Source organism: Cololabis saira, chromosome 12, assembly GCF_033807715.1.
Source record: "Cololabis saira isolate AMF1-May2022 chromosome 12, fColSai1.1, whole genome shotgun sequence".
Lineage (NCBI taxonomy): Eukaryota > Metazoa > Chordata > Actinopteri > Beloniformes > Belonidae > Cololabis > Cololabis saira.
In genome coordinates, this window is record NC_084598.1 from 44,616,050 (window position 1) to 44,639,350 (window position 23,301).

The window sequence follows — 23,301 nt, forward strand, 5'->3', positions numbered from 1 at the left end:
AGCTAAACAGTCTAGCCATAAAAACCAGGAGGTGATCCTGCTCTGAGAGCAGCCACCAGTGTAGAATGTGATAGAAAACCGTTAAAACTATTTCATAACATCCTAACAAATCCCTCACCGGACTCACCGGAGTCACCGGAGGCTTCCAGAGAAGGGAAACAGTTGGAAGTGTCACAAATTTGTTCATCAGTCATTTCCTCATAATCAGAGCCAGGGAGGGGGAATTATGGGATGGAAAGTTTCAAACTGCACTCAAGCTCTGAAAGCTTGTTTACGTATGTAAATATAAGATAATCAGGACGTGACTTTAACCCTCACCTGCTGCTTCTGTAACTGGGATGGCTGGTGCTCGTACCCGGTTGGGCAACTGGGAAACAAACGTTTCCAAACCGCCGACTCTCAGGAACCAGTCGTCGGGCCGTCGTAGGCGTGGCGTTGGCAGCGTTCCAGCTCAGATCTGCGGCGTCTTTATTCTTTAGAAATGTTACGTTCCTACACCCACCAGAAATCAGAAACCCGAAACTAAAACTAAAAGACATGAAATAGTTTCAGTTGAGAAGTAGCCGTTGGCGTTACGGCATCGCCGTCGTACGTTACTAAGGGCAGCTGCTAACAGTTACCGCCAGCGGCGTCGTAACCGCCGCCTGAACGTTTCCAACGTTGTTAAACCAACGGCAGCTCGGATGTCAGATGGAGAACACGTAAACTTGTTGAGGCCAAAACCCCACGAATCAGAGTTTGCAGCGACGGCAGAATGTTTGAACTATGTTGAGCGTTAACATTAGCCCAGCAGCTAACCAGCCTACGTTGAAATAAATCTGTTTTGTTTTTTATTTTGGATCCCCATTAGCGGACGCAAAACGCCAGCTAGTCTTCCTGGGGTCCATGAAGATTAAAAGTACATTCTTTTTTTTATTTAATTTTTTTTTTTTTGCAGATTTAAAGGTATTGTGCATGAAAAACACATTTTTCTTGATTTTTTGTGTTTTGTTGGGTGTCTTGACATCAATTACACCCAAAAAACAACGAACTTTTAACATTCAGTGTATTGTGTGCTTTCTGGGATTTTCCGCATAACTGTGCAAAAACGGCGCACCTGGTTTGGTGGCGGGCCGTGACGTCAGGGCCCGCTAAATCACCGCCCCCTCCACCCAGCTCCCTGCCTCCTCTCCTCTCCAGCGCACCATAAAGGCTGATTTATGGTCCCGCGTTACACCGACGCAGAACCTACGGTGTAGGGTTACGCGGCGACGCGCACGGTACGCTGAACCCTACGGCGTAGGCTCTGCGTCGATTTAACGCGGAACCATAAATCAGGCTTAACACGGAGCTGTTAGAGCCTCTTTTGTTCTAATCACCGGAGGAAAACTGCTAAGAAGACCCGCGGCCACTGACTGGACTTAAGATAAGGGGACACTTTATTTACATGCCTTTATTTTTGTGATTGTTTGCTGTGGACTGTCTGCTTCGCCCTCCTGCTTTTCCGTGCATGCTTCGCCTGTCGCTCCCAGCGCCGCTGTGAGCGTATTGCTCGCGGGGAGCTGCGGTCCCGGTCCTCTGGTCCCGGTTGGACTTCATCACCGGGCTGTAGTCGCCCTGTCTAGGCTGTGTGTCGGTGTTTGTGGTCGGTGTGCGCGCGTGTGTGTGAAGACGGCAGAAGTGTGTAGCAGTTGGTTGGAGGAGGTTTGGAGGAGGAGCGGGGCAATGATTGACAGGAAAGGGGAAAAAGGAAGCGTTTTTCACGGCACAAAAAAACACTGTAATAAAAAGGACAGAATGGAGTACTAGAGTGAAGTTTTTCTTGTTACACTCTTTTAGACACATTTGAGGGATGTTGGCCAAGACTTTTAATAGTGTTAAAAGCATGTTAAAAATGATGTCACAATACCTTTAATTTTTTTTTTTTTTAATTTGTTAACATACAGTGCAAACAGCGACAAAAGACGACATCAGTTACAATGATATGTGTCTAGGTGTGTGTGCGTGTGTGTGTGTGTGTGTGTGCGTGTAAATAAGATGATGAAAGTAGATAAATAAATTAAGAATATTAATTCGAGAATAAATAAGTAAACAAATAAATATCATATAGAGTGGTGTAGCACGATATAATATAAATATAGCATAATAATATATTAATATCCTAATATAACATAATAATTTTCATAATATAACATATAACAAAATGATATCACCATACTATAATATATAACAATATAATAATACTATAGTTTAACATCCCATGAGATTTCATAACTTAATATAATAATACACTATGAAACAATATATCATGATAACCGGGATATAAAAGTACATTCATATAAAAGTACATTTACATATATACTTCATATAATACTTTACATTTTAAATATATCAATACATAAATAAATACAGTGAACAATGTTCACTGGCGTTCAGATCCTTGTTGGTTTTATTAGTTTTCAATTGACACTTTCTCAGCCTTCTGATTGGTCCCTGACCGACCAATCAGAAACATCTGGGTCAGAATATCCGGTTGGACAGAACAGCCATCTCTCTCGTTCACATCAGTGGAAAGAGTAGTTTTTACTTTGTATCAAAGTTGAAATCACTGGATTATTTTTTTAACTTTGTATTAGTAAAAGGAACCCTTGTAGTGTGGCGAGGGTGTATTTTTAACATATTTTTATCCCCAAACTGGCAGAAATCTGATCCGTACTTACAAAACAAAGTCGCCTCAGCAGCAGTGTAGCACCCTATAATGTAATAATTTCCTATAATGTAATAATTTCACCCTATAATGTAATAATTTCTACCCTATAATGTAATCATTTCTACCCTATAATGTAATCATTTCACCCTATAATGTAATAATTTCCTATAATGTAATAATTTCACCCTATAATGTAATAATTTCCTATAATGTAATAATTTCACCCTATAATGTAATAATTTCTACCCTATAATGTAATCATTTCTACCCTATAATGTAATAATTTCACCCTATAATGTAATAATTTCCTATAATGTAATAATTTCACCATATAATGTAATAATTTCCTATAATGTAATAATTTCCTGAAAATTTAATAACGCCCTAAAATGTAATAACACTTGCACTTATCGAAAATCGAAAATGTAATAAAACCCAATAATGTAATACCTTCACCAATAATGTAATAAAATATCCTGACAGATATTGTAATAACATTTTTACCAATAATGTAATTCCTTATTACGTTATTGGGAATTTATTACATGCTACTCAAAGTCTGTAATTTAACCCAATATTCATTCTGATGTTTCAAATCCAGCGTATAAAACATTCTTAGATACTTAAAACACAAAATGTAGAAGTCTGGACTGAAAATGAACATATATATATTACATTATTTGTCAAGTGTTACATTATCAGTTTTGGATTAAAAAAAAAAAAAAAAAACACCTGAAAATTTAATAAATTCCCAATAATTTAATAATGTATTACATTATTGGTAAAAATGTTATTACAATATCAGTCAGGATATTTTATTACATTATTGGTGAAGTTATTACATTATTGGGTTTATTAAATTTTTGATTGAGTTAAGTGCAAATTTTATTACATTTTAGGGCGTTATTACATTTTCAGGAAATTATTACATTATAGGAAATTATTACATTATAGGTGAAATTATTACATTATAGGGTGAAATTATTACATTATAGGGTGAAATTATTACATTATAGGGTGAAATTATTACATTATAGGTGCTACAAGCTGCTACAACCCATAGCTAGAACCGTAAAAGCTTTTATTTATTTATCTTAAAAAGGTTAAAGGCTTCTGAGGACTTTACAAACGTGTGTTTCCTCGTCTGGAACTAAAACGATGAGAATCAAAGTCCAAAGTTTCAGTGACTCCGTTTAACCGGATGACTCAACTCAGAGTATGAGTAACTGAGTAACCGCGACACTTCCTGGACATTTCTCACATTCCTGGAGCACGCCTCGTGAACTGTTGGTGGTTTTTCTGGTTCTCCTGTCATGACGGGGTCCAGAAACCCGCCTGGGGGGACGGGGGGGTTCTGGAGGGTCCGGGGGGTTCTGGAGGGTCCGGTTTCCTGAGACCCGGCTAAGGAGTCGGAGCAGGGTTGAGGATCAGTTCAGAGGAAGGATCTGGGTTTGGCACCCTCAACCCTCTGAGTGATTAGGAGGGGAAGGGCTGGAATGCATTGTGAGGGAGGAATGTGGCCACATTTACACCGAGATAAACGTAGAAGCCACATCCGCCAACTGGAATGAAAGTCATCTGGACTATTTGAGTGTTTTAGTCACTCGTCTAGTGAGCTCCGGGGGCGGGGCCCAAACGTGAGTCACTTCCTGTCCGACCGTCGTGTTCAAACGTCCAACATGTTTGGTTCTGTGGATCCGGGAGACCGAGACCCGGCCGCCGAGCATCACTGGGGGTTTTTGTTCATTGACTAAGGTCTTTGCTGATGATGCAAGGCTGTTGACATGAGGAGGCGGGGTTTCCGCCGGCTTTGATGCAACGAGCTGCTGGAATGAAAGACATTTGAACTATTTGAGTGTTTTAGTCACTCGTCTAGTGAGCTCCGGGGGCGGGGCCAGAGACGTTCAATAAACTCCACCCCCTCTACGGTTGTGTTTCCTGTATCTGTGTCACGTGACTGCCACGCCCCTTTAGGAGACAGGAAGTAGGTCCTGAGTCTATTGAGTCCTATGGGAAAAGTGAACGTGAGCACAGATTATTACCAATTCCTTCCCCCATAGTAACCTAAGTAAATATGGGACCCATTTTTCAAAAGCCACAAACCTTCTGAACATTCTGACACCAAAATGGACATTTTCAGACCGACAGATTAGGAGAAAATGAACTTTGTTTGAGACCTGTCTCTGTCTGAGCAACACACTCTCGCCAGATTTGGCTCATCGTTTTCCCAACGGATAAAATGAAGTTTAAAACTAAAATAAAACTTGCTTCTTTGCTTAATAATACTGTTATTTTTATTATTTAAGTCTTTTTGGAAGAAAGTTGTACTGTATCTAGTGTTGTATGTTCCAAAACGATGTAGGGAGAGGGGCGGCCACGCCCACTTAGGAGACAGGAAGTGAGGTCAGAGGGGCGACCACGACCACTTAGGAGACAGGAAGTGAGGTCAGAGGGGCGACCACGCCCACTTAGGAGACAGGAAGTGAGGTCAGAGGGGCGACCACGCCCACTTAGGAGACAGGAAGTGAGGTCAGAGGGGCGGCCACGCCCACTTAGTAGACAGGAAGTGGATACCATTTCATACCATTGGCAGTAACGGTAATGCGCTATCTTCTGTATAGAGGATCTTTGGCGGGGCCCAAACGTGAGTCACTTCCTGTCCGACCGTCGTGTTCAAACGTCCAATATGTTTGGTTCGGGAGACCGAGTCCCGGTGTTCTGCCAATCCTTGCTACCTGCCCAGAAATGCTACTTTGTGGTTCTGCGCACGCACACAGTCGATTTTCAAAGTTTGATTGTCACGCCCATTATTTCTTGCACCATGTAAAATGGATAATATGGGATGTTGCTCTTTGGTTTACTCTCTATACATATGACTTTGTTTTTCTCCAATGTCACCAATGTATAAATACACACAAAAGGACATAAAAGGACATAAAAATATTTCTGAAAAATGTCTCTTTTAATATGAGACCAAAATTTTTTTTACATTTTTCCTTTAACAACCTGTCAGAGTAAATTAAATGTTGAGTAATAATATAATAATAAGGAATGAAATCATTTCCTGTGTTTGTCACCAGTGTATAAAAAACACAAAAAATATTCAAGACATTCATAAATTATTCCTAACAATGTCTTGTGAATGACTCATTCGCAAATATAACTTGTACAACTGCATCATTTCAAAGCAGACAAAGTTTCGCCCCAGAGATCTCTGGGGCCCCTAAGAACCCCAGGTTGGGAGACACTGGTTTAGGGGGTAAAACACAGTAGAATTGTAGATCTGCAAAGGTAGAAAACCATTAAGTCGCATTTTTTGGCAAAGCAGCAGAAATTGGCAGAACACCGGCCGTCGAGCATCGCTGGGGGTTTTTGTTGATTGAGCAAGATTACGCTGATGATGCAACGGTGTTGACAGGAGGAGGCGGCTCCGCCGGCTCTGAGGAAACCGGGCGTTGCACAGGCGGCCAGGGATTTGTGAATGTGGGCTGAACTCTGACCTGTTTGTGACAGAGGTCGCCGTGACTCTGTGTTTCTGTGTGTTTCTAGATGTTTCCCGGTGTTTCTAGGTATTTCCGGGAGTTTCTAGAGCAGCGTCCTAAATCCCATCCTTCCTCCTAATGAGCAGCAAAAACAGTAGGGGAGATTTTTTAGTGCATCCAAAACATTAGTACGTACTCGTACTATCCATACTCAATAGTATGTACTATCCATACTCAATAGTATGTACTATCCATACTCAATAGTATGTACTATCCATACTCATTAGTATGTACTATCCATACTCATTCTGGAGAAATGTTTTAATGTGGATTGATGGACACTAGCTGAGCAGAAACTTCCCACAATGCAATGCAGCGGTGTTTGGTTACTAAGTGATACGTATATGTCATAAGTATAATATTAAGTATAATAATATTATTATATAATATTAATATTATAATATTGGTATATAATTATATCATATAATGTCATCTTGTTTGGGCCAGAATAAACGGGAAAGAGCGGTGCTGCTGCTGTGACAGGAGTTGTTACCAAGGTAACAACCCCCCCTCCCAACGGCAGGAAGTGCCGTGTGGCTCTGAATAGTACATCCCAATTAATGCAGACTACTAATATTTACTCTAAAGTGTGCCGAACTTAAGTATACTTTTTGAGTATATACTGTTTAGTATGGCATTTCGGAAGCACTGTAGGTTTCCGGGTGTTTCTGGGAGTTTCCGGGTGTTTCCACGGCGACCTGGCCTCCACCGATCAGTCTCAGAATAATGATTTAATTATCTATGATTGGAATATAAAAAACATCTAAGCTAAAGCTATAAAAGTAAAAACCTCCAGAGACGATCAGTAACTCCACCGTTGAATCAAGTATAAACGCTCTTTGAGAGCTGAACAAACCCGAGCCTCCTGGTGGTTCCGGTGGTTCAGAGGAAACCCGGATCGGCTCGCCGGCTCCACCGTGAACACGCTGCTCCTTCAGCAGCTAGCGGCCCGTCCATCACACCTGACTCCCAGACACAGCAGCTAATCAGCTGCCTCCCGTCGCCGTGGTAACGGCAGGATCGTTGCCACCGCCTCCTCATCCAGCCGTTCCTTTCATGACTAATCCTCCCTTCATCCCTCCCTCTCCCTCCCCGAAGGTAACGAGGGAGGGAACTACAGATGTGGAAGAGCAGAAATAAAAGGGCTGGGAGCTCGGGGGGCTCGGGGGGTTTCCCCCGGGACAGAGGAGGGATGAAGGAGGGATGAAGGAGGGATGAAGGAGGGATGAAGGAGGAGCGGTGCGACCGTGTGAACGGGGTTTACCTGGCAGGTGGGAGCAGGTGGGACCAGGGGGGTTTATCGTCTGCTGGGAGTCAAACGAGGATCTCCTGGAGACGAGGGGACGAGGGGAGAGTCCGGTTTTGAATGTTACGTTTTGGATGCAAAGGAGCTGCAGGGGATGCCCGGTAACCACGGCAACCAGAGATGAGTGGCGGCCCGTCTCGGGGGCGGGTTATCAACGATCACATGGTTTCATTTGAATCCGACCCACACCCAGACTCACATTTGCTTATTTTATGGTTGACGTGGGGGTTTTTCTGGGCGGGGACCGGATCGGACCGGCTCAGCTGAGGTCGGGCCGGCGAGCCTGCGCTACATCAGGCACCGCAGGTCCTTAAAACGGCTTAAAAAGACTTAAAAAGTCTTAAAAAGACGTAAAACGTCTTAGATTCAATTTTTGCTCAAATAAGGCCTTTAAATGTCTTAATTTGTCTTAAATCTCAATCCAAGGGTTTTAATTTTAGAGGGAATGTATCCAGTCATAATTAAAGTTTATTTCATCGTTTTGAGGAAGTTCTAAATCTGTGTTGCCAGGTTGGGCAACTTTCAGCTCAATTGGGCTGGAAAATATATATTTGGGCTGCTTTTCCTGGTTTTTACTAAATATTTAGGATAAATTATTAACAAAAAAGTTTCCATTATGGCAGAGAAAAGTAGAAACGTACACAATTTTTTTTTTTTTATTTACCCTTTATTTAACCAGGAAAAGAAACCCATTGAGATTAAAAATCTCTTTTGCAAGGGTGTCCTGGCCAAGAGGCAGCACAAGATTTCAGATATTAAAATTTACAGAGGTGTAATGTGAAATATTAAAATCAAATAAAATCAACAATAAACTCACTGATATTTTATTTTATTTTCACATCCGTCCATTAATTTATTTTTTTTAAACTTTGAAAAGGAAAAGTGTATTTAATGGTTCTGAGGAGAAATAAACCTGTTTACCAGTTGCCTCAGTCAGGGTTGCCAGGTTGATCAGGTTTCAGCCCAATTGGGCTGGAAAATATATATTTGGGCTGCTTTTCCTGGTTTTTACTAAATATTTAGGAGGAATTATTAACAAAAAAGTTTCCATTATGGTTGGTCCTGCTGACCCGTCTGGACCAACCCAGGACCCACGATGGTCACGCTCTACAGAACCCACGTCACAGGTCCGGTAGCTTCAACCGTCTGTGGACCAGAACCTGGTGGTTCTGCCCCCCAGCCCCCCGTCTACGCTGGGCGCCGACAGTAAAGCAGCGCCGGCCCGGTTCTCTGGCTGCAGTCCAGGTCCTCCAGTCTTCTGTGGGCCTGGAGGTCCACTTGTGGTTCTGGTGGGGGGGGACCGGGCTGGGCCTCACAGAGGCTCCATTCATTCAGGAGTTGGTTCTGCTCTCACTAACAAGACTGCTGTTTGTGAGAGCAGAGTGAGCAGAGCCAAGTCTCTGCAGGGTCTGTAGTCCAGACTGGTCCAGCCCGGTCCAGATCCAGGATTTTTACCACCTGTAACCATTAGGGGTGTAACAATATATCGTGCCACGAAATTTTGCAATACAAAAATGTCACAATACGTGTCTTGGAGGTGACAAACTGTATCGCGATATTGGGTTATTAATATGAATCTATTGTTTTGACTAGTAACGACCGCGCCTCGACCTGTGGACCAAAATCTTACTCCGCTCAGAAGAAACTAGTTCCGTTTTGAGCTCTGAACTTTTACTGATGTAAGTCTGGTGTAGAGTTAAGCCTTACCTTATTAAATTAAACCTTTTTGGGGTCGTGAGTAGGATAAACACGGGGAAACTTCTGCTGAGTTCCAGTGTACTTTAATGTCCCTCAACAGTGTAGGATTTTAGAACATCAACACAGCACCTAGTGCCGTACTGTGGCGGATCACTCCGCCCAATCTAAAACAGACTAATCACTACAGATAAACTGACTAGTGTCATTATAGTCCCTGATTTACATCACAATATAAAGAATAGATTTATAAAATAATCAACCCTGAATTACCAAAATAACCTTCTTAACAAAAATAAATCTCTTACACTTATAAGGTGAGCATGAATCAATCTTTTTATGATGTAAAAGTGTATGTATTTATTTACTTTTATTTATTTATTTAATTTTAGTTGTTAAATTTCTGGAAAAGAAAAAAAAGTCAAATCATACATGAGAGAAACTATTCAGTTTGTGGCAAAATATTTGTACTTGTATGAATCTGAAGATCATAATGCAAACCTGACATTTACAGTTATAAAGCATTACAAACTGGAACAATAGTAATTTTGTGTCTTTCAAATAAAAGACATTTTTTCCAGTCATATGTTCCTCATTCAAGGTTGTTAAAAAAATACTGCTATAATATCGTATCGTTATCGTGAGATTAGTGTATCGTTACAGCCCTAGTAACCAGGTAGTTTTCCGTTCCCCTGCCGGTCTTCGTCTTTGATGCTCCAGAATTCCTGGGATGCTCCTCATTCCTCAGGTTTCTCACAGAACCAGTTCCTCCACCCCCGTAACCGGGTCAGTCCCACCTCCACCTACAGGAACGTGGGGGAACGTGGGCGGAGCCGACACGTGACTCGTCCTGGGGGGACGGGCAGGTCCGGGCATGTCTCCATGATCTCTGATGATCAATAACTGATCACCAGATCAATACCATGGATCAGCGGTGAAAGTCTGACTGTTTGTTTCCCGGACCGCTGGTGCAGAGATTTAGCTGCAGTACCGCCGTCCTCCACCAGGGCGTCCTCAGGTTAAATTTAACTTTTTAACACCATTTTCAAACTAAATTTAAGACCAAAAAGACACTGTAACCCAGATTTACATTCACCCATATCTGCTCTCCTAGCGCTGAGGTCGAGGTTGCCAGATCTGACAGGTTCCAGCCCAAACGCCATGAAAAACCCGCCAAAATAATGAAAAACCAGCCATAATCTTATATTCTCTATGCTAAAACGTCAACGGCGTGGCGGCAACGGCATCGCGTCAACAGCGTTGCGTCAACGGCGTCGCGTCAATGGCGTCGCGGCAATGGCGTGACAGCAACGGCGTCACGGCAACGGCGTCACGGCAACGGCATCACGTCAACAGCGTTGCGTCAACAGCGTGACGTCAACGGCGTGACGGCAACGGCGTCACGTCAACGGCATCACGTCAACAGCGTTGCGTCAACAGCGTGACGTCAACGGCGTTACGGCAACAGCGTTGCGTCAACAGCGTGACGTCAACGGCGTGACGTCAACAGCGTTGCGTCAACAGCGTGACGTCAACGGCGTGACGGCAACAGCGTTGCGTCAACAGCGTGACGTCAACGGCGTCACGTCAACAGCGTTGCGTCAACAGCGTGACGTCAACGGCGTGACGGCAACGGCATCGCGTCAACGGCGTGACGGCAACGGCGTCACGTCAACGGCGTCACGTCAACGGCGTGACGGCAACGGCGTGACGGCAACGGCGTCACGTCAACGGCGTGACGGCAACGGCGTCACGTCAACGGCGTCACGTCAACGGCGTGACGTCAGCGGCGTGACGGCAACGGCGTGACGGCAACGGCGTGACGGCAACGGCGTGACGGCAACGGCGTCACGTCAACGGCGAGACGGCAACGGCGTCACGTCAACGGCGTCACGTCAACGGCGTGACGGCAACGGCGTGACGGCAACGGCGTCACGTCAACGGCGTCACGTCAACGGCGTGACGGCAACGGCGTCACGTCAACGGCGTCACGTCAACGGCGTGACGTCAACGGCGTGACGTCAGCGGCGTGACGTCAACGGCGTCATGTCAACGGCGTGACGTCAGCGGCGTCACGTCAGCGGCGTCACGTCAGCGGCGTGACGGCAACGGCGTGACGGCAACGGCGTGACGTCAGCGGCGTGACGTCAACGGCGTGACGTCAACGGCGTGACGTCAGCGGCGTGACGGCAGCGGCGTGACGGCAGCGGCGTGACGTCAGCGGCGTGACGTCAGCGGCGTGACGTCAGCGGCGTGACGTCAGCGGCGTCACGTAAACGGCGTGACGTCAGCGGCGTGACGGCAACGGCGTGACGTCAACGGCGTGACGTCAGCGGCGTGACGTCAGCGGCGTGACGGCAACGGCGTGACGTCAGCGGCGTGACGTCAGCGGCGTGACGTCAGCGGCGTGACGTCAGCGGCGTGACGTCAGCGGCGTGACGTCAACGGCGTGACGTCAACAACGTGACGTCAACAACGTGACGTCAACGGCGTCACGGCGTCGCGTCAACGACGTGACGTCAACGACGTCACGTCAACGGCGTCACGTCAACGGCGTAAGCACTGCGTTGGTTTAATGCAGAACATTAAATCAGGCTTTAGTCTCTGTGAGGCCGGTTCACCGGCCCTGACGGGACCTGACGGGACCTGAGCGGGCTTTGGGAGAACAGGAACCAGCACACACTCATCACGCCGTCATGAAGCTCCAACAAAACCCTGCTGACTCGGTAGAAGGTTCCTGATCCCCCTCGTGTCCCAGCAGGCTGACACTAGCGGGTTGTTGTTTGTGTCTGTGGGTTTTTCCAGCTCTTTATTTGCAGCAGCATCAAGTATTGACCTGAATAAAGAGCTGCTGTTCATTAAGGGGGGGGTTAGCGGTTATTGATGAGCCTGATGGACTTCAGCCCGCCCTGGATCACTCTTTATTTATTTTTTTAAATACAAAATCTTGTTTCAGACAGGTTGTAAATCCATTACAACTGTGTAGTTACAGTAATTGTCATCAATAATTAATTGTAATGAATGAATGAGTCTCTGGAGTTCAGGTGGAGTTAGACGTACATTTATGTACAAATGTATTTATATGGAGAGAGAGCGTTGTAGGTCTGGTCTGGTGGGTCGGGTTTAGTAGGTTTAGTTTAGTTAGTTTATTGTTTTGCACAGTTTTAAAAATATACAGGAAATATCAAAGATAAATACTACACGGTGCAGGAAGATGCAAAAAACCCACAGGGCTTATTTGAAGCCTCCACCAAAGTTATTATAATTTCATGTGTTATAAAGAACACAAGATTAACATACAAAAACAAAAAGTATAACTACACAAAAGTGATGGCAAACTAATAATGCAATATATAAATAATAAAGAATAAAGACAGAAAAATAAGTGTATGTGAGTGTGTGTGGGATATTGTTTTTACAACTTATATTACTTATATTAACTCCTGAGCAAATAAGACGGTACATGTCACTATGAGTTAGGGCTGTGCGATTAATCGATTTTAAATCTAAATCGGATTTATTAATCAAGACGATGTTAAAAAAAGGAAAATCGGAAAATGGATTTTCCTTTTTTTGCAGCTGCATTACAGACAGAGCTCGTCTAGTCGTCTTTGTTTGGTCAAGAAAATTGTAAATGTTGTCACTTTACTAAACTCAAGGAGGATTTACAGGATCTTTCAATTGCACTTCATTCCCAATAGGGACATTTGTTTGCTATTTTTCTTTAAAAATAAAGATAAAATATTTGAAACAATTTATTACATTGTCTTTTGTAGTTTTACCAAAAAAATCGAAATCGGAATCGAAAATCAGGTTTTCAGAGAAAAAAATCAGGATTTTATTTTTGTCCAAAATCGCCCAGCCCTACTATGAGTGAAACAAAAAAACAAAAAACAAAACAAAAAGAACATGGATACATGTACAACAATACATTGGGAAAACAGTTACAAAACAGCATTTCAAAGAAGTGGGAAAAATCATTCCACAATTTAGTCCCTAAATCTCACCAAAAATTGACCTGAAATTTAGGAGGATGAAGATCTGAGGATTGTCCAGTTGAATAAGAATGAACCTGTGAATTTAATTTAAAGTAAGTCTTGAACTGTCCAGGAATATTCCCTTCACTTGAATTTAGCTTATAAATAAAAACGCATATCTGAAAAATATTGATATTCTTACTATTGAAATAGTAAGAATGTGGAGTTTGTGAAATAAAGGAGCAGGTCTGGTCTGGTCTGGTCCACCAGGGTCCACCAGGGACCACCAGGGTCCACCAGGGTCCACCAGGGTCCACCAGGGTCCACCAGGGACCACCAGGGTCCACCAGGGTCCACCAGGGTCCCTTGCTTGTCCATAGTGATGCACCGAAATGAAAATTTGTGGCCAAAACCGAAAATAATAATAAACATTTTTTAGTCTGGACCCCGCCCGGTTTGTTAGAACTTGTAACATTTTATGTATATTTTATTTCAAGTATATGGGTGTGTTACTGTAGAGTAAGTTCCAGGTCAGGTGGATATTCTGCTATCTTATGGGCATTTGTAATTATGACTTCTTGTTTTAATTCTGGTGCCGTCAACCTGACAAGGGACTGCAGATGAAATTAGCCTGTTGGCTTTATCTGGCATATTTACATTTACGTATGTACTTATTTAAATGTTTATTAACATGCGCTGTCCCTATTCTAAATAAATAGATAAAAAAATATGAAATAAATATGAACTAAAACAGCGCCCTCTAGTGCTCAGGAACCTAGTGATGCACCGAAATGAAAATGTGTGGCCGAAACCGAAAATAATAATAAACACTTGGATGACTACCGAATAATACTGGTGGTATAACGGTTCTTCGCAGTTTTTCATTTATTTTGCCAATTTTTACATAAATCAAATAAATGTGCAGTGAAAAACCCGCCAGTCACAATTTGTCTTACTGTACTTATTATATTTTTTCTCATAATCCTTTTTCATTTTCCCCGTTCAAATCCAGTTAATCAGGTCGTGGTGGGGCTGATCTCTGCAATTTGAAGCCTTGTATAATAATTGTAAAAATCTGGGTTATTTTTAGTGATGCACCGATTGTTCGGTAACCGAAATTGTTTGGCCGAAAATGGCAAAAAAAAACCTTTCAGTGTAAGTAAGGAAATAGACTGGCCGCTCCCGTACCGGTTGCACCACAAACATAAATCGTTGGCCAACCAAAAAGTAACCACATAAGAATTTTACCAACATTCACCAGGAGGTGGAACCAAAACAACATAATGCTGGAAATTAAAACATGTTCAGTTTTTTATGTTCAATAAATATTTTCTACCTGGTAATTTTGTAAAAGATTTTTTTCTTTGAAAGGCATACCTAAATCAAATTTATTTGATTTATGCAATGGTGAAAAAATTGGCAAAATAAATGAAAAACTGGTATTGTTCGGTATTCGGCCAAGTGTTTATTATTAGTTTCAGTTTCGGCCACAAATTTTCATTTCTGTGCGTCACGACTTGTCCGTGAGGTCCTGAGGTTCAGGCTGCAGTCGCTGCTGAATAATTGATAGTTTTATAAAAGCAGATTAAGGAGATGTAAACATGTACGGGGCTGACGTCACCCCCCCCCCCTGATAACATCGCCCCCCCAGGTCTAATCTGGTCTGGTCTGGCCTGGCCTGGGGGGGCGATGGTTTTCACCCCAGCAGGGCGTGTTGGGTTTGTCACCAGGGCTGGATGTGGCCACTAGGAATGGGAGATATTTTACTGTTCACGATAAACCGGCAAAAAAATTCCCCACGGTAAGAATTTGTATCTCACGATAAAAATGATAAATTCCTGTTGATGATGTTTTTGTGTAAAACTGATTGATGGATGGATGGATGGATGGATGGATGGATGGATGGATGGATGGATGGATGGATGGATGGATGGATGGATGGATGGATGGATGGATGGATGGATGGATGGATGGATGGATGGATGGATGGATGGATGATGGATGGATGGATGGATGGATGGATGGATGGATGGATGGATGGATGGAAGGAAGGAAGGAAGGAAGGAAGGAAGGAAGGAAGGAAGGAAGGAAGGAAAGAAGGAAAGAAGGAAAGAAGGAAAGGAGAAAAAGGAAAGAAGGAAAGAAGGAAAGGAGAAAAAGGAAAGAAGGAAAGAAGGAAAGGAGAAAAAGGAAAGAAGGAAAGAAGGAAAGGAGAAAAAGGAAAGAAGGAAAGAAAAAAAGGAGAAAAAGGAAAGAGAAAAAGGAGAAAAAGGAAAGAAAGAAAGAGAAAAAGGAAAGAAAGGAGAAAAAGGAAAGAAAGAAAGGAGAAAAATGAAAGAAAGAGAAAAAGGAGAAAAAGAAAGAGAAAAAGGAGAAAAAGGAAAGAAAGAAAGAGAAAAAGGAAAGAAAGGAGAAAAAGGAAAGAAAGAAAGAAAGAGAAAAAGGAAACAAAGAAAGGAGAAAAATGAAAGAAAGAGAAAAAGGAGAAAAAGGAAAGAAAGAAAGGAGAAAAAGGAGAAAAAGGAAAGAAAGAAAGAAAAAAAGGAGAAAAGGGAAAGAAAGAAAGGAGAAAAATGAAAGAAAGAGAAAAAGGAGAAAAAGAAAGAGAAAAAGGAGAAAAAGGAAAGAAAGAAAGAGAAAAAGGAAAGAAAGGAGAAAAAGGAAAGAAAGAAAGAAAGAGAAAAAGGAAACAAAGAAAGGAGAAAAATGAAAGAAAGAGAAAAAGGAGAAAAAGGAAAGAAAGAAAGGAGAAAAAGGAGAAAAAGGAAAGAAAGAAAGAAAAAAAGGAGAAAAGGGAAAGAAAGAAAGGAGAAAAAGGAAAGAAAGGAAGAAAAAAAGGAGAAAAGGGAAAGAAAGAAAGGAGAAAAAGGAAAGAAAGGAAGAAAAAAAGGAGAAAAGGGAAAGAAAGAAAGGAGAAAAAGAAAGAAAGAAAGAAAGAAAGAAAGAAAGAAAGAAAGAAAGAACGATAAATTCCCATTGGTGTAGTTTAGTATTTAGTATCTTTTACAGCAGTGATTTGGCTCCAGAGACTGAATGTGGTGATAGATTTATATTTACAAAGCTGGAGTTGAATTAGTATTTTTTTATCGTTATCGGGATAAATGCCAGAAATGATCGTGATAAATGTTTTAGTCCGTACCGCCCATCCCTAGTGGCCACGCCCACCCGGTTGCTGCCGGTTACGTGACATCATCATCCCTTCTGAAACACCAGAGCTAGGAAACGGGCCGGGGGGGGCCGGGGGCTCCTCACCGGTGACCTCCGAGGGGTATTGATCGATCGATCGATCGATCGGACCGGGCGGAGCCGCTCAGAGATAAGGGGGCGTGGCTCCACGATGACATCACTCCTGAAGACGTGACGTCAGTAAAACACTCAAACAGCCGTTATCTCATCAGCAGCGCTGATAAAGCTGATGGATCTGTAGAAACCCCCCCCTGATCAATAACGGCATCAACACACACATTCAGGGGAGATTGATCCACTCGTGTTTGGTGGTGAATGTTTTCACCTCCAGTTGTAGAAACTGAATCAGCTGCTTGTGTTTGTCAATGTGGTTCCTGAGAATATTAAAGTTATTTACTGGAACAGACGGAGGGAGAGCCCCCTCACACACACACACACACACACACACACACACACACACACACACACACACACACACACACACACACACTTGTTGTGATGGGTCTCGGGAGCGAGCAGCGCGTGCTGAGTCCGCGGGTCTCGCTCGTGCCTGAGATCAGTGGCGGGCGAGCTCCCCCTGGTGGCCATGTGTGTGTGTGTGTGTGTGTGTGTGTGTGTGTGTGTGTGTGTGTGTGTGTGTGTGTGTGTGTGTGTGTGTGTGTGTGTGTGTGTGTGTGTGTGTATGTATATATCTATACAGGACTGTCTCAGAAAATTAGAATATTGTGATTTTCTGTAATGCAATTACAAAAACAAAAATGTCATACATTCTGGATTCATTACAAATCAACTTATATTGCAAGCCTTTTATTATTTTAATATTGCTGATCATGGCTTACAGCTTAAGAAAACTCAAATATCCTATCTCAAAAAATTAGAATATTCTGTGAATCTTAATCTTAAACTGTAAGCCATAATCAGGAATATTAAATTACTCGTCAGCTCGTCAAATCGGATCATGTGACACCACAACAATCCCAAACACGGATCAAAAATACATCAAATAAAAGACTGTTTATTATTATTATTATTATTAATAATTAGATGCTCTGAATAAACTACTAGGAAAATAAATAGACTAAAAATAAAATAATAATAAAAAAAGCCATAATCAGCTATATTAAAATAATAAAAGGCTTTCAATATTTCAGTTGATTTGTAATGAATCCAGAATGTATGACATTTTAGTTTTTGCAATTGCATTACAGAAAATAAAGATCACAATATTCTAATTTTCTGAGACAGTCCTGTGTGCGTGTGCGCGTGCGCGTGCGCGTGCACGTGCGTGCGTGCGTGTGTGTGTGTGGGCTGCCGGTCCACAATCATACTGTGGCTGTGGGAATCCACCTGCGTTACCCAGAATGCCGTGGGCAGATGAAACCACCTGGTGGTTTAACACAACCTGAAACTGAAGAGGAGTTTACTAGAACTGATGACATCACACATTTCTCCTGAACTGTCCTCTCCACCTGTAGACGGGTGTCCATGAGGACCAGAACACCTGTAGACAGGTGTTCTGGTCCTCATGGACACCCGTCTACAGGTGTTCTGGTCCACCTGTAGACGGGTGGACCAGGACACCTGTACACGGTGTGGTAGTGGTTCCATTATTTGACACGTCACCTCCGATCCCGTTCATCTGATTTTCATATTTATTTTTCTGATGGATCTCTTGTTGATAAAGTTGACACATTCAAATATCTTGGACTTTGGACCCGGAACTTTAACCTTTAAACCTCACGTTGATTATACTGTTAAAAAAGCTTCACTTTACCGTTCAATCAACTTTAAACTTTAATTAAATGTGTTTATTTTCACTGTTTTTCCTCCATATTTAAAAGAACTCATGAATCCATATGAATTTAATTTTAAAAGAGGTTGGTAAAAGATAATTTTATTTTAAAGCTCCATCAGATTGGAATAATCTTCCTCTCTTTTTGCCTTCTATTACCTCTTTTCATTGTTTTAAGTTGGCATTATATTCTCATCTTAAAACAAATTGCCTATGTTTTTAATTTATTTATGTATTTTTGTCCTTTTTAAAAAAAATTATTAATTTTTTCTCTTCTCTCTGTTATGTTATATTTATCTCATTGTTTCGGTTATTCAATTAGTCTACTTTGTAACTAGACTAATGTGTGTAGGGGTTGTGTGTGGGTTGTTGTTTTATGTCACGTATGTCTAAACTGTAATGTGATTTATTGTAATGTTGTAAGTTTTATGAGACCCCTTGAAAATGAGATATTACATGTCAAGGGGCAAATCCTTTAATAAATTCTATTTCTATGTTTTGTCCCCTGGTTCATCCTAACCGTGTCCTCGTGTCCTCTCGTCCCCAGGACCGTGTTTCTGTGTTTACATGATTGTTTTGTCCCCTGGTTGGGTCCTAACCCCCGGTTCTCCTTGTCCCCCCAGGACCGCTTCGCCCAGGTGTTCGGCCAGGACGCGGTGGCGGAGAGCCGGCGGTCCCAGGAGAGCTTCAGGAAGTGGCTGCTGGTGGGGGCCACGGTGGTGACGGGGGTGGTGGTGGGCTCGCTGTTCGCCCAGAAGCGCCTGTGAGGGCCCTAGGCCCCGCCCCCTGGGGCTAGGCCCCGCCTCCGGGGCTAGGCCCCGCCCCCTGGCCAGGCCACGCCCCCGGACCAAGCTCCGCCCCTGCTCATCTGAACTGCTGATGATGTTTACCCCCCAACCCCGACCCCTGACCCCCCACCGGCGTCGGACCGACACCCTCCGAGGAAAAGACATTTATATTCCTCGGTTATTCTACGCCGAGGCGGAACAGACGGGGTTAGCTCCGCCCCCTTGCTGCGGTTTCCGTGGAGACGAACTCATCCTGGATGTTTGTGCTGGTTCCCATCTCACCCCCACTTAGCCCCGCCCCCTAGCCCTTCTAGATAATCTTTAGCCCCGCCCCTTAGCCCCGCCCACTTAGACTACCCAGGAGCCCCTCTGTTTTGCGTGATTATGTGAGCTCTAGTAATGTTCCAATTATGTTTGGATGGGGGGGGGGGGGGGTAGCTAGTTCCTGTTGCCCCCCCCCCACACATCCGTCATCCGTGACTCGGCGCTCCACTGTCATGACTCGGCGCTCCGCTGTCGTGACTCGGCGCTCCGCTGTCGTGACTCGGCGCTGCCGTGACTCGGTGCTCTCTGCCCCGTCTGGCCGTCTTTTACTGGTTTTAGCGTGAATGATGTTCGGAGACGTTCTGCTCCGGTTCTTTGGTGCGTTTGTTTCTTTGTACTTGTGAAACATTAAAAACCCACTGGTCCCAGTCTGAGTCCTGGTCCTGATTCTGGTTCTGGTTCTGGTTCTGCTTCTGGTCCTGATTCTGGTCCTGATTCTGGTTCTGGTTCTGGTCCTGGTCCCGCCGTAGCCGCAGGGCGCCGCTCACCCCTGGCGGCACGAAAACCATGGCAACCCCAGCAGCCCTCGCCGATGCTGGAGCTTTTTCTGGTGTCACTTTTTCTTAACTTTCATTAGCATTTAGTCGCTTTTAAAATCATTTGTTAGCTTTTATTTGCTATTAATGGTTTTTAATAGCATTTATTAGCTTGTAATAGCTTTAAATAGCATTTATTAGCTTATAATAGCTTTTAATATCATTTATTAACTTTTAATAGCATTTATTGGCTTTTATTAGCTATTAATAGCTTTTATTAACTTTTATTAGCGATTAATAGCATTTAGTGGTTTTTATTAGCATTTATTTGCTATTAATAGCTTTTATTAGCTTGTAATAGCATTTATTAGCTTGTAATAGCTTTTAATATCATTTATTAACTTTTAATAGCATTTATTGGATTTTATTAGCTATGAATAGCTTTTATTAACTTTTATTAGCGATTAATAGCATTTAGTAGTTTTTATTAGCTGTTAATAGCTTTTATTAGCTAGCTTTTAATAGCATTTATTAGCATTTGGTAGCTTTTATTCGCTATTAATAGCTTTTATTAGCTAGCTTTTAATAGCATTTATTACTATTTGGTAGCTTATAATAGCCTTTATTAGTTTTTAATAGCATTTATCAGCTCTTAATAGCATTTATTAGCTTTTAATAGGATTTATTAGCTTTTATTAGCTATTAATATGTTTTATTAGCTAACTTTTAGTAGCTATGAATAGCATTTTATTAGCATTTAATTGCTTTCTGTCCCAGGTTGAGCTAATTCACACAAAACCACCAGCAGGTCACATTAAAGTAAACTCAAATGCAGTAAATGAAGGTAAAACGTTCCCGCTGCTGCAGGTAAAGTAGGTGAACCCTTGGAGAGACGTCAGATGTTCCAGAGACGTCGTCACGACGCCGGGATGACGCGTCGACCCGGAAGAGACACAGGACCAACGGAGGCGTCACCTGAGTGCAGGTGTTGGGCCGAGCTTCGTTCTGGAGCCGCTACTCAGACCCGTCGCTAACAAACCTCGTGCTTCAGCGCAGCCTTTCAGGTGTTTGTTCTCAGTTTGATGAAGAGAAATGTGTCGCGTTGATTCTGTTCCCCCTTTCAAGACCACCAGCGGCTAACAGGGTCCCAGGGAGCTTCTAGCTTTATTTGTGCCCTCTCGGGGACCGTAGCTAAGCTAACAAAGTCTGAGAGGCACCATTAGCCTCCGTTAGCCACATGCTAATAGGCTGTCATTGAACTAACGAGTACAAAGAGGCATTTATTTCCCGTCATGACCTTTATTAGCTTCTCAGCATAATTACCCTGAGGCCAAAATGACTGAGCTAAGCTAACAAAGGCCAAGACACCTTTTCTAGCCTCATAACCCGTTTTGGCGCGTTAGCATTTATTTACATAACGCAAGAAAACCTCAGCTAAGTTTACAAAGTCAAGGAGGCCTCTGCTAGCTTCTTAGCCCTTCTCAGCCTTAAGCTAAGCAGCTTCAGCTAAGCTAACAGGCTAACGAGTGCTTCAATAGCATCCTGCTGGTCCTCTGGTCCTCCTGGTCGTCCCGGTCTCTGTCCTGCAGGTTTCTGGTGTGTCTCTGGTCCAGATCACCTGGTTCTGACCAGCTCAGGTAAGTTCTCATGAAGTCTTTCATCACCGCGGTAAGTTGACTGTTCCAATCCCTCGTTACGTCAACGGGAACCCAGCAGGTCAAAGGTCGCGACCACGACTCCACAGGAGAGCGGAAACCTGACAGGTTTCCATGATGACCGTTTGGGACAATGTTGGAGAGAAAAGTCAAGAACATTCTGGAGAAGGAAGGTGGACCTCCTCCACCTCCATCACCTCCACCTACAACCTCCATCACCTCCACCTACAACCTCCATCACCGCCACGCATTAACTAGCTTTTAGTAGTTTTTATTAGCACTTTTAATAGCATTTATTAGCTTTTATTAGCTATTAATAGCTATTAATAGCTTTTATTAGCATTTAGTAGCTTGTAATAGCTTTTAATAGCATTTTTAACTTTTAATAGCTTTTAGTAACTTTTAATAGCATTTATTAGCTTTTAATAGCTTTTAAAATCATTTATTAGTTTTAAATAACTTAAAATCATTTATTAGCATTTGGTGGCCTTTATTAGCTTTAAATAGCATTTATCAGCTCTTAACAGCATGTATTAGCTTTTAATAGGATTTAGAAGAGAGCAGAGACCTGACGGGTTTCCATGACGACCGTTTGGGACAATGTTGGAGAGAAAATTCAAGAACATTCTGGAGAAGGAAGGTGGACCTCCATCACCTGCACCTCTTAAAGGGGACCTATTATGGCATCTAATCCCTATTTTAAACAGGCCTTAAATGTCTTAAAAACAAGCTTTTGATTGTTTTTGCTAAATAAATTAGAAATTCAGCCTCTGATCCATGTCTTTATCTTCCTATTCTCTAACCTCATTATCTATGCGGGATTCTGAGTGGGCGGAGCTATGATAATGAGGCTCTGTGCTGATTGGCTGCCTGAATGACGCGATACACCGCTACGGAGAAATGGAGGAAGCTCCGGTGGAGTTAGTTGTGGGCGTGGTTTCACGCATCGCTCCTGTCGGTACGTAACGACGGGAGCAGAATCTTAGGCTACGTTCACACTGCAGTTCCCAAGTGACCCAAATCCGATTTTTTGCTCATATGTGACTCAGATCTGATTTGTTTATGACAGTGTGAACAGCACAACTCACATGGAATCTGATCTTTTCAAATCAGATTCAGGTCTTCCATATGTGGTTCTAAATCGGATACAGGTCTGATGTTTTGCAATGCAACCTCAGTGTGAACAGCCAGGTCGGAATTAATGCGACTTTGACGTCACACGCAGAGCCCCGAGCCGCGGGGGAGAGACACGGGAGACGGCGGGGTCCCTCCGGGCCGCCTCCTCCGCCTCTCCTCCTCCCCTCCCCACCGCTCACCTCTTTATACGACCTCAGATCAGACGAGACAACCTGCTGAATTTAAGCATATTACTAAATAAAGAAGCTGAGGATTCAAATCAGAGAAGCGGTCGTGGTCGCATAACCTGCCCGTTTTACAACGAGCTGGACCGTGTGTTAGGTGATAAACCCAGCTGAACGCCGGAGAGCAGAGCTGACACTCCGGGGAGCGGAGCTAGAGCCCTGCTATAGCGGGACTGTTTTCTTCATCCCGCTCCCGCTGCATTTCTGACCATTACCGCCCGCACCCGCAACGTGTGTGTTCCACTCCCGCCCGCGCCCGCAGTGTTTTCATCCGCTCCCGCCCGCGCCCGCAAAACTCTGAGAATTCATGTCCGCACAATGATAGAGATGCAAGAGAAACGTCCTTGACAAATCTATCTGATTTAATGTTATCATGATAATTGTGGAGCTTGATGGATAATTGGCAGTTCATAGGCACCTGTTGGATGCAAATCCATCATTGTCATCATCTCACGCCTCTGCGCATGCGGGTCAGTTCAGGCCGCGATGCGTTCACACTCGAGTCGGATA

The 23,301-nt window shown here is 43.3% G+C and overlaps 1 protein-coding gene across 1 annotated transcript in view; it reads left to right on the forward strand.

Annotated features, from left to right (window-relative positions):
- bcl2l1 (BCL2 like 1) overlaps positions 1 to 19,068 on the forward strand; it is a 38,667-nt gene extending 19,599 nt beyond the window's left edge. Inside the window, exon 3 of the mRNA XM_061735097.1 lies at positions 18,811 to 19,068. Within this exon, the coding sequence (XP_061591081.1) occupies positions 18,811 to 18,954 (144 nt within the window). The 3' untranslated portion in view covers positions 18,955 to 19,068. The remainder of the gene's footprint in view (positions 1 to 18,810) is intronic.
- The last annotated feature ends 4,233 nt before the right edge of the window (positions 19,069 to 23,301 follow it).